Raw genomic sequence first — 19,366 nt, 5'->3', positions numbered from 1 at the left:
AGAGAGAGAGAGAGAGAGAGAGAGAGAGAGAGAGAGAGAGAGAGAGAGAGAGAGAGATTGGGCCTGGCTTGAGTACCTGAGACCTCAATGCCCACCACAGTGACACACTTCCTCCAACAAACCACACTTCCTAAAAGTGCCACTCCCTGTGGGCCTATAGGGACCATTGTCATCCAAAACATCACAGACAGCTTTTTCATTTCATATCTCAGCCCCGGAAAACAAACAACCATGCTTTCTTCAATACTATCAAACATGCCGAACAGCAAGGAGTTCCAAACATAGACATAAAACATGACCTAGACAGTGTCCACAAAGGCATCCATGATTGAGAGGTTACATTCTGTAATGACACTGCCCTGCTCACTAAACATTGCAGCTGTCTTCTGACACCTTGCGGGAGGACACTGCTGGCCTTGGGTATCTCTGAACATTGTACTGTGTGCAAGAGAGAGATTTGTCCTTTCTAGGATTTCTTTTTTCCAATTCTTAATTGTGTGTATGTATATATTCCCGTATATGTTCATGTGCACCATGCCTGTGCAGGAGTCCAGAGAAGCCTAAAACTGAAGTCACTAGTAATTGTGAACTGCCTTGTGGGTGCTGAGAACTGAATACATACTCTGAAAGAACATTTAGGTTATTAACTGCCAAGCCATCTTTCCAGTCCCCAGGCTGGGGCTTTTAATAAGGCCAGGCAAAGCTCACTAGAGCACCTATCCTATGCTTAGGTAAGTAAGAAACTTGAGTCCAGGGAAAGAACAGTTATAACTCAGAATAGCATGGCACACATCCATGCAATCCATAAGTTACACATGGCCCAGCCAGAAATGAACCTACAGCAGTGTGAGGCCTGTTCCTGATCTGTTATTTGTGATATCCTCAAGCGCATGTTCCCTCCTTCCTGATACCCCAGGCAAACAACACTATGAAACATGGCTTGATGTCTCTAGAGATGAGTTAGCAGATCTGTATAATTTAGTGTCTGAAACTAAATATTATCATCTTGTCAGGGAGAGATCCCTCAGCCCATAGCTCACCCAGCACTCGATCATTATGTTCCAAAACCTGAATTAAACAGACCCAGGCAAAACAGAAAAGGAAAGTTATAGTCGCAATACTGCAAAGTACCAGCTCTAATTTACTGTTCTGTCAATGTTCTTCCTTGTAAACAACAGAAACCACTCTAGCTAGTTAAGCAGAAAGGGAATTGATTAAAGATTTATTGGCTTAGAGATACCACCTTCAGACACACTAGTATAGACTGCACTGCCTCACTACTGGATACAGACACCACAGACCTCCCACTTCCCCATCACAAGAATGCTGGCCTCAGCTACGCTGTGGTCCTCCTGCTGTCCACTTCTTTACATCTGTGAAGCATAATCCAATCTCCCTTGCAAGTGTGTCTGAGGAATGAGGCCCAGGTCCCTTGAAGGAACATCAGGTGCAAGGAAAAATCAAAAAATGTCTTCTTAAAATATAGATCATTCTGCAAACACAGGAAGAGGAGGAAAGGGGACAGGCACCACTAACAGTTGATATCCACTACACTGCAACATGGAGTCATCCAGATAGCTGGGGTATTCAGGCTCAGTTTAGCCCCTGCTGGATTTTCTGGAGCTATCCCTGCTTCAGTATTTCTTCTTTGTCTTGTCAGACTGTTCCAACCATTCTCTGGGTTTATAAGTTTCAACTAGGTCCATCACTCACAACCCAAGTCCTAGGTGATACAGAAGTAACTTATACTAAGGAATCCTAAACTAGCCTATTAGAAAGGAGGTTTCAGCCTTCACCTTGTGTGCAAATCTGCAGCCAGTCCCACAACACCTAGAGGATCCACTCCCAGGTGCTCTAACACTCCCAGGATCATAGGAACAGTGTTAAGTAGGACACAGCATTGGTTCCAACACCACCAGGAGTAACTGGGAACAGCAGGATACAGGGGCGCAGGAACTCCGTGCTAGCAGTGGCTTAGGTTCCTTTTGGTCTGTGCCAGTTTACCTTTGGTAGAAACTCTGCAGCCAGTCTCACAGCACCCAAAAGAAGCTCGAATCACAGGCACATTAACACACACAGGATCCCAGGAGCCTGGTAACACCAGGATGTCAGGGCCCCAGAAAGAGCTTGACTCCCAGGAACTCTGACACACCCAGAATCTCAGGATCACAGGATCCTGGAATAAAATGATCATAGAGACAGCTGGACTCAGAGGAGTTCTAACACAACCAGGATCCAGGAAGAGCAGGTTCCAGTCCGATAGAGCAAGGGCAGGTAGCACTAGAGGTAATCAGAGGACTGGAGGCAAGCATAAGAAAATAAGCAACAGAAACCATAGTTACTTGTCAACATCAGAGCCCAGTTCTCCCACCATAGCAAGTCGTGGATACACCATCACACTGGAAAACCAAGACTCTAAGTCACTTCTCATGATGATAGAGGACTTTAAGAAGCACATACATAACTCCCTTAAAGAAATACAGGAGAACACAGGGAAACAGATAGAAGCCCTTAAAGAGGAAACACAAAAGTTGCTTAAAGAATTACAGGAAAACACAATCAAACAGGTGAAGGAAATGAACAAAAGCACACAATATCTAAAAATGGAAATAGAAACAATAAAGAAATCAGAAATGGAGACAAACCTGGAGATAGAAAACCTAGAAAGGAGATCAGGAGTCATAGATGCAAGCATCACCAACAGAAAACAAGAGATAGAAGAGAGAATCTTGGGTGCAGAAGATACCATAGAAAACATTGACACAACAGTCAAAGAAAATACAAAATGTAAAAAGCTCCTAATCCAAAACATCCAGGAAATTCAGGACACAATGAGAAGATCAAATCTAAGGATAATAAGCATAAAAGAGAGTGAAGATTCCCAACTTAAAAGGCCAGTAAATTTCTTCAACAAAATTGTAGAAGAAAACTTCCCTAACCTAAAGAAAGAGATGACCATGAACATATAAAAAGCCTGCAGAACTCCAAATAGACTGGACCAGAAAGAAATTCCTCCCATCACATAATAATCAAAACACCAAATGCACTAAACAAAGAAAGAATATTAAAAGCAGTAAGAGAAAAAGGTCAAATAACATATAAAGGCAGACCTATCAGAATTATACCAGACTTCTCACCAGAGACTATGAAATCGAGAAGATCCTGGGCAAATCCTATACAGACCCTAAGAGAACACAAATGCCAGCCCAGGCTGTTATACCCAGAAAAACTCTCAATTACCATAGACAGATAAAACAAGATATTCCATGACAAAACTAAATCTACACAATATCGTTGCAAGAACACAGCCCTACAAAAGATAGTAGATGGAAAACTCCAGCACAAGGAAGGAAACTACATCCTAGAAAAAGCAAGAAAGCAATCTTTCAACAAACCCAAAACAAGATAGCCACATAAACATAATTCCACCTCTCACAACAAAAGTAACAGGAAGTGACAATCACTTTTCCTTAATATTTCTTAACATCAATGGACTCAATTCCCAAATAAAAGACATAGACTAACAGACTGGATACATAAACAGGACCCAGCATTTTCCTGCACACAGGAAAAACACCTCAGTGACAAAGACAGACACTACCTCATAGTAAAAGGCTGGGAAACAATTTTCCAAGCAAACGGTCCCAAGAAACAAGCTGGAGTAGCCATTCTAATATAGAATAAAATAGACTTTCAACCAAAGCTATCAAAAAAAAAAAGATAAGAAAAGGTCAGTTCATACTGGTCAAAGAAAAAAATCTACTAAGAAGAACTCTCAATTCTGAAGATCTATGTACCCAATGCAAGGGCACCCACATTCATAAAAGATAGTTTATTAAAGCTCAAAGCACACATTGCACCTCACACATTAATAGTGGGAGACTTCAGCAACCCACTCTCATCAATAAACAGATCATGGAAACAGAAATTAAACAGAAACACAGTGAAACTAACTGAAGTTATGAACCAAATGGATTTAATGGATATCTATAGAACATTTCATCCTAAATCAAAAGAATATACCTTCTTCTCAGCATCTCATGGTACCTACTTCAAAACTGACCATATAATTGGTCACAAAACAGGCCTCAACAGATACAAGAAGACTGGAATGATCCCATGAACCCTATCAGATCACCACAGACTAAGGCTGGTCTTAAATTCCAATAAAAACAATGGAAAGCACATCTACACATGGAAGCTGAACATCACTCTACTCAATGATAACTTGGTCAAGGAAGGAATAAAGAAAAAAATTAAAGACTTTTTAGAATTTAATAAAAATGAGACACATCATACCAAAACTTTGGGACACAGTGAAAGCAGTGGTAAAAGGAAAACTCATAGGTCTAAGGGCCTCCAAAAAGAAACTGGAGAGAGCATACACTAGCAGCTTGATAGCACATCTGAAAGCTCTAGAACAAAAAGAAGCAAATACATTCAATAGGAGTAGATGGCAGTAAATAATCAAACTCAGGGCTGAAATCAACCAAATAGAAACAAAAAGAAGTATACAAAGAATCAATAAAACCAGGAGCTGGTTCTTTGAGAAAATCAACAAGATAGATAAACCCTTGTCCAGACTAACAAGAGGGCACAAAGACAGTATCCAAATTATAAAATCAGAAATGAAAGAGGAGAGATAACAATGGAAACCATGGAAATTCAAAAAATCATCAGACCCTAATACAAAAGTTTATACTCAACTAAATTGGAAAATCTGGATGAAATGGACCATTTTAAAGACACATACCAAGTGCCAAAGTTAAAACAGGATCAGATAAAGCATCTAAACAGTTCTATAATCCCTAAAGAAATAGAAGCAGTCTTTAATAGTCTCCCAACCAAAAAAACCCTCAGGACCACCTGGGTTTACTGCAGAATGCTATTAGTCCTTTAAAGAAGACCTGATACCAATACTCTTCAAACTATTCCACAAAATAGAAACAGAAGGAACATTACCCAATTTGTTCTATGAAGCAACAATTACACTCATACCTAAACCATACAAAGACCAAACAAAGAGAACTTCAGATGAATCTCCCTTATGAACACTGATGCAAAAATACTCAATAAAATTATTGCCAAATGAAACCAAGACCACATCAAAACGATCATTTACCACAATTAAGTAGGTGTCATCTCAATGATGCAGGGATGTTTCAATATACGGAAATCTATCAACATAATCCACTACATAAACAAACTCAAAAAAAAACAAATGATCATTTCATTAGATACTGAAAAAGCATTTGACAAAATTCAGCATCTCTTCATGTTAAGTGTCTTGAGAAGATCAGAAATTCAAAGCCCATACCTAAACATAGCAAAAGCAATATACAGCAAACCAGTAGCCAACATCAAACTAAATGGAGAGAAACTTGAAGCAATCCCACTAAAATCAGGGACTGGACAGGGCTGCCCACTCTCTTTGTATTTATTCAATATAGTACTCGAAGTTCTAGCTAGAGCAATTAGACAACAAAAGGAGGTCAAAGGGATACAAACTAGAAAGGAAGAAGTGAAAATATCACTACTTGCAGATGATATGATAGTATAAGTGATCCCAAAAAATTCCACCAGAGAACTCTTAAACCTGATAAACAACTTCAGCAAAGTGGCTGGATATAAAATTAATTCAAACAAGCCTTCCTCTACTCAAAAGATAAACAGGCTGAGAAAATAATTGGGAAACAATGCCCTTCACAATAGTCTCAAATAATATAAAATACCTTGGTGTAACTCTAACCAAGCAAGAGAAAGATCTGTATGGCAAAAACTTCAAGTCTCTGAAGAAAGAAATCAAAGAAGATCTCAGAAGATGGAAAGATCTCGCATGCTCATGAATTGGCAGGATTAATATAGTAAAAATGACCATCTTGCAGAAAGCAATCTACAGATTTATTGCAATCCCCATCAAAATTCCAACTCAGTTCTTCATAGAGTTAGAAAGAGCAATTTGCAAATCCATTTGGAATAACTAAAAACCCAGGTTAGTGAAAACTACTCTCAACAATAAAAGAACTTCTAAGGTCACCATTCCTGACCTCAAGGTGTACTACAGAGCAATAGTCATAAAAACTGCGTGTTATTGGTATAGAGACAGGCAGGAAGATCAATGGAATAGAATTGAAGACCCAGAAATGAACCCATACACATATGGTCTCTTGCTGTTTGACAAAGGAGCTAAAATCATCCAGTGAAACAAAGACAGCACTTTCAACAAATGGTGCTGGTTCACCTGGTCGTCAGCATGTAGAAAAATGCAAATCTCCCCATTCTTGTCTCCTTGTACAAAGCTCAAGTTCAAGTAGATCAAGGACCTCCACATACAACCAGATACACTGAAACTAATAGAAGAGAAAGTAGGGAAAGTAGGGAACACATGGGCACAGGGGGACAATTACTGAACAGAATACCAATGGCTTATGCTCTAAGACCAACAATCAACAAATGGGATCTCATAAAATTGCAAAGCTTCTATAAGGCAAAGGACACTGCCAATAGGACAAAAAGGTAACCAACAGATTGGGAAAAGATCTTTACCAGCCCTACATCCGATAGAGGGCTAATATCCAATATATATAAAGTACTCAAGAAGTTAGACTCCAGAGAAATAAATAACCCTATTTAAAAATGGGATACAGAGCTAAACAAAGAATTCTCAGAGGAATACCAGATGGCTGAGAAGCACCTAAAGAAATGTTCAACATCCTTAATCATCAGGGAAATGCAAATCAAAACAACCCTGATATTCTACCTTACACCAGTCAAAATGTCTAAGATCAATAACTCAGGTGATAGCAGATGCTGGCGAGGATGTGGAGAAAGAGAAACACTCCTCCATTGCTGGTGGGATTGCAAGCTGGTACAAACACTCTGGAAATAAGATTGGTGGTTCCTCAGAAATTTGGACATTGTACTACCTGAGGAGCTAGCTGTATCACTCCTGGGCATATACCCAGAAGATGGTCCAGCTTGTAGTAAGGACACATGCTCCACCATGTTCATAGCAGCCTTATTTATAATAGCCAGGAGCTGAAAAACCCAGATGTCCTTCAACAGAGAAATGGATACAGAAAATGTGGTACACTTACACAATGGAGCACTACTCAGCTATTAAAAAGATGAATTCATGAAATTGTTAGGCAAATGGATTGAACTAGAAAATATCATCCTCAGTGAGATTATTGCATTTCAAAAGAACACATGTGTTATGTACTCGCTGATAAGTCGATATTAGCCTAAAAACTCCAAATAACCAAGGTAAAATTCAAGACCACATGAAGCTCAAGAAGAAGGAAGATGAAAGTGTGGGTACTTTGGTCCTTCTTAGGAAAACAAAAATACTCACAGGAGCAAATTTGTAGATAAAGTGTAACACAGAGACTGTCCCACCTGGGCATTCATCCCATATACAGTTACCGAACCCAGACACTATTGTAGATGCCGAAAAGTGCATGCTGAAAGGAGCCTGATATGACAATCTCTTGAGAGGCCCTGCCAGAGTCTTACAAATACAGAGGCAGATGTTCACAGCCAACTATTGGACTGAATACGGGGTCCCCAACAGAGGAGTTAGAGAAAGGATTGAAGCAGCTGAAGGGGTTTGCAACCCTGCAGGAAGAACAACAATATCAACTAACCAGATGCCCCCCAGAGCTCCCAGGAACTAAGCCATCAACAAAGGAGTACATATGGCTCCAGGTGCATATGTAGAAGAGGATGGCCTTGTCATGCATCAATGGGAGGAGAGGTCCTTGGTCCTATTAAGGCTCCATAGATGCCCCAGTGTAAGGGAATCGAGGGTGGGGAGGTGGGAGTGGGTGGGTGGGTAGTGGAACACCCTCATAGAAGCAGGGGGAGGGAAGAAGGGATTGGGAGTTTCTGGGAGGGTGGAAACTGGGAAAGGGGATAACATTTGAAATGTAAATAAAGAAAATACCCAATAAAAAAGGAAAAAGAAAGAAAGAAAGGAGGTTGCAAAGATGCAAGCATACTATGCAATAACTTGGATGTTTTTTGAAAAGGAACTGCACTAAAAAAAAAAATCAAATACTAAAAGACTCTAATTTGGGTTTGAGAACCTAAATTGAGATGAGCTAACTATCGCTATTTACTTTTCTATAAGTCTTTCCAAAGAACTTCTTAAAAAAAAATAGTAATAAAGAAGAAATAAAGGGAGGGAGAAAAAAAGAGATGGAGGCATAGATGGATGAATGGAAACCCATAAAAAGGGATTCTGTGTATACACACCCACCGAGTGTGCACCAGATGCCACTTTCTTGCCAAATACAACCTAGGTATAGGATTTGTGATGGTTTGTATATACTTGGCCAGGGAGTGGCACTGTTTGGAGGTGTGGCCTTGTTGGAGTAGGTGTGTCACCATGGGAGTGGGCTTTAATGCCCTTTTACTTGTTTCCTGGTATTCTAGAAGCCAGTATTTTGCTAGCAGGCTTCAGATGAAGATGTAGAACTCTCAGCTCCTTCTGCACCATGCCTGCCTAGATATTGCCATGTTCCTTTCCTGCCTTGATGATAATGGACTGAATCTCTGAACTTATAAGCCAGCCCCAATTAAATGTTGTCCTTGTAAGAGTTGCCTTGGTCATGGCATCTCTTCACAGCAGTAAACCCCTAAGACAGGACTATAATAAACAGGGGTTGGGGAATGGCTCAGATCCCGCACACTCATGTGAAAACCTTAGTATTACATAGCTATAATTCTGGCATAGAAAGTTAGAGACAGGAGGATCCCAGGAGTTTGTTGGCCAGCCAGTCCAGCCAATAGGTCAACACAAGATTTAATGAGAAACACTCTCTCGAAATTGAAGTTAGAGAACAGGGCTAGAGAGATGGCTCAGTGGTTAAGAGCACTTGCTGTTCCTCTAAAGGACCCCAGTTCAATTCCAGGAACCCACCATCCAGCAGCTCACACCTGCCTGAAACCCCAGTTCCAGGGGATCCAATGCATTCTGTCAGCGTCCTCTGGCACCAGACCTGCACGTGGTACATATGTTCATACAGGCAAAACACTCATACACAGGAAGTAAAAATAAATACATCTTTATTTTAAAAATAGCAAAGCAATGAAGCAGGGCATCTAATATCAACCCCTGGTCTCCGCATGGGGACAAACAATGCCTACACCCCAAAGATACAATTAACAGGTGAATAATTATGAGATAAAAGTAGACACATACATTACCATATAAACTCACATATACAGGACAGGGTCTGGCACTAGTAAAAGCAAAGCAAAACAAAAGTAATAACCTATTTCTAGGACTCAGGCCAAAGATTTCCAAAATGAGTCAATCAAAATCATATAAAATGTGAGAAAACAAAAGTCTAAGGAGAACCACAAAAATATTCCAAGTGGTTAGGGAGCAGTAAGGACTTAGCTGTTTAGAGCCAGTGATTTAGTGACAGTTTCCCTTACTCTAAGAATGGCTTTCAGGACAGGAGATGACCCTGTGGTATGTTTAAAGCAAGTGGTCAGAGCTGGCCAATTCAAAGTGGACATTAGAGAGCTAGTCCCAGGGTACAGGGTAAAGCAAGGAAAGCCACCTTCTGTTGACCCTTCAGAAATGAGGACAGTAGACTCCAAAAACTGGAGTTTTCTGAACAGCCCCCTCCTCCAAAAGGAAGTGACTGAAAGTTCTTCCTCCAGCTCAGTGAGAATTCGCCAGCTTTTCCCAACACACTTCTTTAATTCTTCTCTCTGTTTGTTTTAAATCAGGCAAGAATGCCATTTTCTTATTTAAAAACCAAAAACTGGGGCTGGGGAGACGACTCAGCGGTTAAGAACACTGACTGTTCTTCCAGAGGTCCTGAGTTCAATTCCCAGCCACCATGCAGTGGGTCATAACCATCTGTAATGGGGTCTGATACCCCCTTCTAGTGTGTCTGAAGACAGCTACAGTGTACTCAATACATTAAATAAATAAATAAATAAATAAATAAATAAATAAATATTAAAAAAAAACAAAAACAAAAACTGGGTGATTTGTAATTGTTCTTGTTTTTGTTGTAAAACCCAAAGCAGTGCTACCCTGAGTAAATACACTTCCTTATTAGCATCTTCCCCAGTGTCTACTTCTGCCCCCAGGTAGAAGTAGACATATCTGTTGCTTTCTCACTTTTGGAACAAAATACCAAGAGGCAAGTGAAGGTAGCATTCCTCTCCAACTGACTGATTCAATCTGGCTTCTCTCAGCTTCTCACGAAATTGCTCTGCTTGGCCTCAAACTAACTCTGGTAATTGGTTCTAATCTTCTGGCTTCTTCTCATTCTCTGGCTTCAACTGCCTCTTCTAACCTGCACTGAACTCAAGAATGAACTCAACTCCACTACACTGCACTGCACTGCCTCCCAACTGACTCTCTCTCCCTGAATTGCTCTTAAATAGCTCCCCCCGCCCCCCCTGTGCTAGTCTCATGAGAGTTGGGCAATTCCTGTCTCTGACTCATTTGGTCAAATCTTTCTCTGATTTGTCACTTTGCCTCTCAACCAGACATTACTTTCAAACATGGCTGCTTCCTTCTACAAACTAATTTTACCATAAAGGTGTGTACTAAAGCTGTGTCCGTACTCCAGTCAGGGGGATTAAAGGTATGTGGCATGTCTGCATTCCAACTGGACCACACAGACCCAGGTCACTCAATGTGACGTGCACCAAAACTCTTCTACAGGGCTTAGTGCTGGATCCCACTGGATATCCCGTCTAAAGACATTTGCATTATAGTGAAGGTAGGGCTCAGAAGTAGAGCACTAGCAGGTATGTACTCTGAGTTCAGTTTCTACTACTAGAGAAAGAAAATGCTATGTGATTCAAATTCATTGGCTATATTTACCTTCAGGGTAACTAACGGGCTAGCTTGCTATTATTTTAAATTACACATGCCCCTGGATTGTAAGGCTTCTAAAACTCAATTTTCTTTCAATCACTTGATTGGGATAAAAATGCTTGTTGGAGAGTAAATTTTCCCACCCTTCTTTATCAGAAAGCTCCACAGGACACTAATGGGTCCACTGTGACATATCCAGAGGACCCAGGTGTTGTTTAAAAAGACGCTTATCACTGCTGGCAGATTGCTGTGCTGAGACTTCATGGTAAATGAAGCAGGCTCCTGTTACTTCCCCTGTATGAGAGAACAAAGAGCCCAACTTCTCAGAGGCAGAAGGCCTGCAAAGGTATCATTGTACAAATGGAAAAACACAAGGGCCCTCCACCCTTGCCAGTCTCCAGTTTAATGATGAGGCCCTGATTCTCTTCACAGACTGAAAAAGGAAAACCAATTCTATTCGAGAAAACTGGCAGGTGATTTTTCTCTTTAGAGAAAATGGACTGCACAGACTATACACAAAAACCCAAAATCCCCACCTCTGGTTGTTGAAAAACAATAGGGTCTCCATTAGCAGTCCTCTGCCCACAGAACACACTCCAAGAAATTAACTGTAGGGTTTGGGTAGAAGCAGAGCCCTTAAGGCACATCAAAATTGTAATAAAAACCCACTTTTTGTAATGAAACTAAGCAACTGCTGTTTCCCACCCACGGACTGCTGGAGCTCTCTCAATTACTCTCCACTGACTTTGTTTCAAATGGAAATGTTCAGCTTTCTGTGGGAAGTGGGTGAGGGCTGACTCATGCTGCTCCCTGTACGTCAGAAGTATGGGTACGTATGCACAACCGGAGGGGCTGGACATGACTGCTGAGCTCCAAGATTGTTACAATCAGAAGAGGCAGTGCTTACGCACCATCTGTCATCCGTTCTCATCTTCCGGTGTTCACAGATTAGAACTCTGCATGTGCAAGGGGACTTCATATTTAGAGCTAGTTCTACAGAGCTCGGCCAAGGGGAAGAGAAAGCAAATCACAGGACTATGTCTTCTCTCTGTGTCTCTCCTGCAAGGAGTCTGAAAACAAGAAGGGCTCTTAAGACAATTGCGTAGACCTGGAGGGCACACATGCCAGTTCCCCATCTTCTCCATGACAACTACAGAGTTAGAGAACTAAGAGAAGGACAAGAAGCCAGACTACATTTGCCATTTGGTCAGAAGAGGAAACAGTTTCCCCTACACACACACACACACACACACACACACCTAAGCACATCCATGCATGCACATGCATATATGTAGGCACATACATACAAACACACATATGCACACATGGACACACATATGCATATATGCACACACAAGAATGCACATGAAACATGTACGCACACACACAAACATGCACACATGCACACACTTGTATGTATGCAGGCACACACACAAACACACACATGCACACACACACACACACACACACATCTATGCTTTCACACACTAAGACATTCATGCAAGCACACTGTTCCAAAGGATCTGTAACATACCAGCCAAGTCAGCAGCACATGGCTGGGTTCTGTAGCTTAGTGACTCACAGTCACTTTTCTTGCCAGGATATTAAATGTCAAGTGACATAGCTCTGAAAAGACATTTCTCCTGGCAGCCTGGTCCTCGGTTAAGTATCTCCAGAACAAGTAAGGCCTAGGGGTTAGAAAGCTGCTTCCTTGTAGGTGGACTGATGACCTGTAAGGGGTACCACATGCACCCCAAGAGTGCATAAGAAGCCTATGTCACAGAGACCACATAAATCTTATGTAAATAAGCCTCCCCCACAAAAGAACTTTGCCCATAGAAACCATAAATGCCTATGTAAGAAAGAGAACAACAGCAAACCCCAGACACACACAGGAAACAGAAAGTAAAGACAGACATGAGGGATGTTTCAACACGCACATACTCTGCGAAGTTTATGGACTAAGAGCACTGGTGAGATGCTCACAGGCTAATGTTCAGGGATGGATAGGTTCCAAGATCGTCACGATCAGGAGAGGCAGTGCTTGCTACCATCTGCCATCTGTCCCCACCTCCCAGTGCTCACAGAGTAGAACTCTTTATACGCAGGACTTCATATTTAGAGCTATCTCTATATAGCCTGGCAAAGGGGGATGCGGGAAGAGAGAGCGAATTACAGGAGGACTATCCTCTGCTCTCTCTCTCTCTCTCTCTCTCTGTGTGTGTGTGTGTGTGTGTGTGTGTGTGCGTGCCTGTCTGTCTGTCTGTCTGCCTGTCTGCCTTTCTGCCTGCCTGTCTGTCTGTCTTTCTCTTTCTCTCTGTGTATGTGTCAGTGTGTGTGTGTGTGTGTGTGTGTGTGTGTGTGTGTGTGTGTGTGTACATGTGTGCATGCATCTCCAGATTGTTTCCATTAAGAACAGCATATAGGGTGGTAATATAATTGCTGAATGGTTGTACCTCTCACTCCTGCAACAAAAGCTTGGTGGCAAGAAACACTCTGCAACCCAGGTAAGTGTTCCCCACAAGCACTCATCACCCAGAAAGCTGCTCACAGAATGGAGTCTGTCCTTCTTTACCCATGTGGAAGCCGCCCAGGGCAAAGGAACTGAAAATCTTGTGAAACTGTTGATCGGGATTCTCAAGCAATTAAAATAAAATAATAAAGTAAAATAAGTAAAAGTTCAATGGGTAACTTCCAAATCCTATTTCCTTTTATTGGTGGTGCATCACCTTGAATTATACCTTGCTTTGTATGGCTCAAAAGGAACAAAGCTTATCCCAGGATATAAGATGGTGAACTCCATCCCCATAAATCAGAACACAGATGAAGTAACTGGCCTTTCCAGTTTTGAGGAATATTTTAACTCAGCTGTGAAAGACTGGCAAAGTGAAACAAATCTAAAATCCTGTCTAGGAACTTAGTGAGATGAGATATATATTCTCATAATGAGTATAAGAATACTTACTATGAAGTAAGTAAGGTTTATAATTTTATAATTGTAATTATATATGTTTATATATGAAATATATGGTTTATATATAAAATATATTTGTAAATTTATAATCTCATTGTAAATTTATAATTTTTAAAATCTCATATAAAATAAGTTAATAACTATGGAGAAGGTAATCTAAGGCAAATGTTCCCATGAGAGGCTAATAACAATATTTTTTACAATAGTGATAGGCCTTACTTTTTATAAAGACATTTAGAAACTCAAGAAGTAGCTGTATCCATCTTTCACATGTTAGTGTCTCCGGAGTTTACCACGGTAACCATGGGAAATTAAATTCCGCCCGATGGAGAATACTTTGTTCAGTCAAAACATTCCATCTGAAATGGATTCTCAGGTCTCCGCAGGAACAAAGCAACTCAAACTCACAGAAGGCATTGCTGTCCGTTGCCATCACAGACGGCAGAGAGATCGGCATGGAGATAGGAGTGGGTTCTCAGTGAACCTTGACCTAAATGTTTGCAGTAGGAATGGGCAGAAGATTGACAAGATGCAGGTGGGAGCGCAGAGCAGGACCGGGATAAGGCAAAAGAACTTAAATACTCTGTAACAGTTTACACTCGAGGAACAGCTAAGGCTTCAGACAACTTAGAGAAAATAAAAGTTGTTACATTGTGTTTATAACATGCTGGACACTATGCTAACATTTTCCTTTCATTTTTCTTTTTAATTTAATTGTAATGACTGAACCCCAGTACTCAGACTCCTGTCCTGTAAGTCACACTCACCCCCAGTTGACCTCATACCATCTCATAGTTTTAATGCTACTTGCGAGCAATAGCCCCAAATTGCTACTTCAGCCTGGACATTGCCTCTAAGCCCCAGATCAATGTGTCTGGATGTCTATTTGGCATTTCCAACTGAATCACTAAAAGATATTTGAAACTTATCTGGAGTCAGCACATTCTATCTGTAATCTACCAAAGATAAACAGATAACAGAGATAAACCAAGATAGCTGCTTCTCCCCGTAACTTTCGAACATTCCCAGTGTCTGCTACGTCTGGCCACCTCCATATCTACCACCTGCCTGCCATTTTCAGACTGATCTCTGTTCCAGCATCCTATAGGGGACAGGGGTGAACTCCCCACAAACACCCCCAGTGACCCCCTGATTCTATGCATTCCAAACCTAAACACTGTAAGGCAGGCTCTAGTCACCAATAACCTGGAAGACAACCCCTTAGGTCTCCTTAAACAGGAGACAGCAGAAACAAAAGTTGTGGAGAATCACACAGAAAGGGAAGATTATCAAAGACAGAGTGCTCAAGGGTGTCCACAGAGGGACAAAGGAGGCCAGACTCTTAGAATATCAAATCTCAGTTCAAATGTCTCCTTTGTTCTCTTTCTGATCTTTCTTTATAGGTTCAAGGCCTGAATCAAATTGTATGACTTTCCTGAGCCCCAGACACTTTGAATTCAGTTTGTGCTGGCAGCACTTGACCCAGTATCCAGTGGAAGCCCTTGGCAAGGGTTTTGAAAGCTTACTTAGCACAGCATCATGGGAACTGCATGGACACAATGAGAAGGAGGTGTATCTTTTAGAGTAACTAGCTAAGTCTTTATATCGGAGGTGCATTTCGGAGACAGAAAACAGAGCTGTGTGTATCCCAGAATATAAGAGAACTGCCTGTTAAGCAACTGTCATGTGGGAAGACTGAGTGCAGGGCATATAGAAATGGGGGAAGAAAATCACTGAAAGTAGCGGGGGTGTTAGAGTAGAGGAGCCAAAGGAAGGGTAGACTGGTAAATGCAGGGGCCAGCACGCAGGCGGGGGCTGGGTGCTCAGATGCCATCAAGAAAAACCCGACTCCAGGCAGCACAGACAGCCTTGCTTCGGAGGATGGCACCGCGGTTGGAAGCAAGAGTGGTAGGTATAAGGATCTGGCAAGCTCATATATCCAGTTCCTAAACTTTTCAGTCCTAGGTACCACAGAGCTCCCAAAAGAAGCTAGTAAGGTGAGGCTTTAACAACCAGAGGTTTAAACTGACCTACTCAATGAAGTGTGCGAAGTTAACGAGGCAAGGATCTGGCCCTGGAGCATCCAATTATTTCCCACTAAAGTGGTGCTATGGGTTTGGCTTCTCACCCGGTGCCAGTCCCGACCGCTGGGTAGGGACTCGGGGGTCGGTGTGGGTGAAGGGGGCAGTGTCTGGATGCTACTGGAAGGCAGATCTTGACCATCACCTGGATGAGCCTTTCATAGTGTCTACCCATCCTGCTTTGTCCAGGCCTGAGTGGGAAAAACACAATGGCAAGCCATGCCTCCTTCCCTTTCAGCGCCCCCTCCCTTGCTGAAATGGGTGTGGTTGCTTGGTGCTCCTTTCCTAGAAGGAGGTCTGCCACAGTAGGCGTTCAGCAAACATTAGTTGAATTTGCATGATCCCTACTGGATTCCACTTCATTCTATAGGGACATTGAGTGAGACTACAGAAAGTTTCAGGGAGAGCTCAGTTAGAAGGAAATAGAAGAATCTTGAGGTCCCAGCCAAGTCAAGTCCACCGGCCTGAGCAGAAGGCTCCCTAGCGCCATCTGGGTGCAGGCTCAACTCCAAGGTCCATGTCTGCATGGTTTGCAACTGACCTTCCTGCGGGGAAGCCCGCTCTGGGCACAGCAGCTCGGCTCTGGGGGCGTCGTGCTCCCGCCACCCCGGGGCAGCACTCGACGCCCACTGCGCACGTAGGTCACCTGCCTCCTTCTGGTTCCGCGCGGGGGGCCGGGCGCCGACAGTAGGTGTGTCCGGGGTAGCCCTGGGGAATCGCCGCGTCCCGGGGGTCCCGAGCCCGCGTGGCGCAACTCCATGCAAAGCCGTAGGCCCAGAAGCAGCGCAGCACCGAACAGCCACCGGGGCAGGGCTCCACAACCACGCCCGGGAGGCTTGGCAGTGGCCATGACGGGGACCCCGACCTCCGGCTGCGCTCTGGGTCCCACCCTCAGCTCCCAGCCGCCTGCAGAGAAGCGTTCCCAAGGGACCCCGGCTGCCAACTGTGGCAACTCCCCAGCGGCCCGCCTTCTTCCCTGCGACCGGGGGAGTAACCTTATCGTGCCCAGCCGCAGCAGGAAGAGCGAGGGGCGGTGGGCTAGGCGTGCTATGGCCAGGCTGCCATAACAGGGCTGGGTGTCCTTAGGTGTGACGAGCCTGTAAAGTCTGGCTAGTGGGGAGAGCCAGAGTCAAAACAGCACGTTCCTCCGGGGCGCCTGGGCTCTGACTTCATTTGTTGGTGTTAGTATTCGACCCAAGGGAAGAGGAGAGGTGAGCCGCCAGGTTTGGCCCCAAAGAAAAAGTTCTGTCAAGCAGTTTGTGCTGCTAAGCATGATATAAAAATAACCATACTTATGCTCGGGTTTACAACTTCTCTCCCTCAAGGGAGAGGGAGGGAGGGAGGGAGGGAGGGAGGGAGGGAGAGAGAGAGAGAGAGAGAGAGAGAGAGAGAGAGAGAGAGAGAGAGAGAGAGAGAGAGAGAGAGAGAGAGAGAATAGCACTCCGTAGAAGAATCAAATTAGTTATTCAGTTTCTAAATTCTGCCCGAAGCCAGCCCATGCTTTCTCCCTCAGTGTTATGAAATGTGTGGGGGTGAAGGGAAGGGAGACAGCCAGCGAAGACATCTGACAGCGGGAAAGAGGGAACAGAAGTTACCATGGAGTGCTGGAAATCAAATTAATTTAGCTCCAAACACACACCTCCCTGCTGCCTGGCAGAAATGCAGAGGGACATATTTATCTCTGGGCAAAACGCTCCCTAGTCGGGATTGCCATTGTCACCTTGACCTTAATTAAAGAAACCTAGATGCTCATAGTTTGGGCTCACAAATGGGGTTGGTGTCCCACTTTTGTTAGGATTCTTTCCCTCCACCTGTTTAGGGTGACATTGATTTCTAGATTCACATTCAGGTTCTTTGGGATTCTTTTGTTTTTTAAACCATGGCCAGGTACCCACCCCCAACACACACACACACACACATGCACGCACGCACACATACACACACACAAACATACACACACATACACACACATATGGCTATATTTTCCATGCTTCTATGTAGGTTGTCTCTCTCCCTAGCCTGCGACATGGACAACAGAGATCTAGAATGAAGTCTGGCCACCTCCTCATTTGAATGCTGGGATTTTTCCATAGGGAGCTCTGCTCTCTGAGATTCCCATTCCTTTTTGGCCGAATTATTCTTTGTCACAGAGCATTAAGCCTGTCTCCCCACCGTCACAGAACTTCTCAGCCTAATCTAGTGCATTCCCTGGCCATCACCGGTCCTCAGGGTCCTGGAGGCTTTATTATGCTTGAAAGTATACACACATGATGGGAATAGACAGGCAGGCAGACAGGCAGACAGACAGATATCTACTTGCCCACCTCCAGGGAAATTGCAGCTAAAAGTCTTTATTAAGATTATAAACTTTCATTCACACAAAGCCTCACATCCTGCAGTTATTTACTTGAACTGTGTTTGATTCACGACCCTCTCATTGAGTGATATGAAACACTAAACAAAATATGTATCTTTTCTGAGCTTCTGTTTTCCTGTGGGAAAACAGACCAATATTTAGGGTTACATATATTGCATAACTATGTTGTATTTAGTACCTAAATAATAACTGGCCTTCAGACATTAATTTTTTATCATTTACCAATAACAAAATAATGAATATTGTCACAAAAAGTATACATTTTAAAAAAGATGGGCAAATATAAGACGATGTGATCTATAGACATCTTACCATTGACTTAGGATTTATAAATATCTTCTCTTGACTTAGGAATTCCCAACTGATATGGTAAAAATAGGTTATATTTGTACATAAAATCTCCATTATGAAGCCCACTGTTACGTATAATTAGCATATACTTTGTATTATGGTTGGATTTAATGTCACTTCAGTGGGAAGCCTCACCTGAAGAACTTTCCCGATTGTCTCCACTGATGTGAATCGGCCAGCCCAGACTGTGGGTGGTAGCTCCGATCCAGTGAGGGTATTTCAAAGTCGGTTAATTCTCACCTTGATTTGCTTGACCCTTCCCTCACTGCCCCTGGGCTGAGGGACGGATTTCTCTGCTGTAGCAGAGCCAGCATTTCCAAGCTTTCATGGGAGAATGGGGACCAGTGCTCTCTGAGAACCTTGTGGGCTCCCAGCATCCACCTGGGACTACTGATGTGCCCTGCCCTGTGGACTGGGCAGCTCCAGGCGTCTCCCAGTAAGAGATTGAGGAACTGAGAGCTGGGTTCTCGTGTCTCAGATGCGATGTGGCTGTCATTATTTTAAAGCTTACCTGATAATACATTCACCCACTTGGTACTGCTCCTCTAGTGAACCTGACTAAAGCATCAACAGTTTCAAGGATAGGGCCACAAGCCTCTTCCGGTCAGAAAAGCATCGGGGCAGCTGGGGCGCAGGGTCAGCTGACACTCGCCAGCTACCCACAACCCCCGCCACAGGATCTTAAGACTTCTGGTGAGTGGAGCACAGCTTCTGCTCCAATCCAATTGCGC

At 43.1% G+C, this 19,366-nt stretch overlaps 1 protein-coding gene across 1 annotated transcript in view; it reads right to left on the bottom strand.

Moving 5' to 3' along the window:
- Mettl24 (methyltransferase like 24) overlaps window positions 1–16,826 on the bottom strand; it is a 131,392-nt gene extending 114,566 nt beyond the window's left edge. The window contains exon 1 of the mRNA XM_021175136.2: window positions 16,449–16,826. Coding sequence (XP_021030795.1) covers window positions 16,449–16,757 — 309 coding nt within the window. The 5' untranslated portion in view covers window positions 16,758–16,826. The remainder of the gene's footprint in view (window positions 1–16,448) is intronic.
- Between the last annotated feature and the right edge of the window lie 2,540 nt (window positions 16,827–19,366).

The sequence above is a fragment of the Mus caroli genome, chromosome 10 (assembly GCF_900094665.2).
Source record: "Mus caroli chromosome 10, CAROLI_EIJ_v1.1, whole genome shotgun sequence".
NCBI lineage: Eukaryota > Metazoa > Chordata > Mammalia > Rodentia > Muridae > Mus > Mus caroli.
This window is presented reverse-complemented; position numbering and strand designations above follow the sequence as displayed.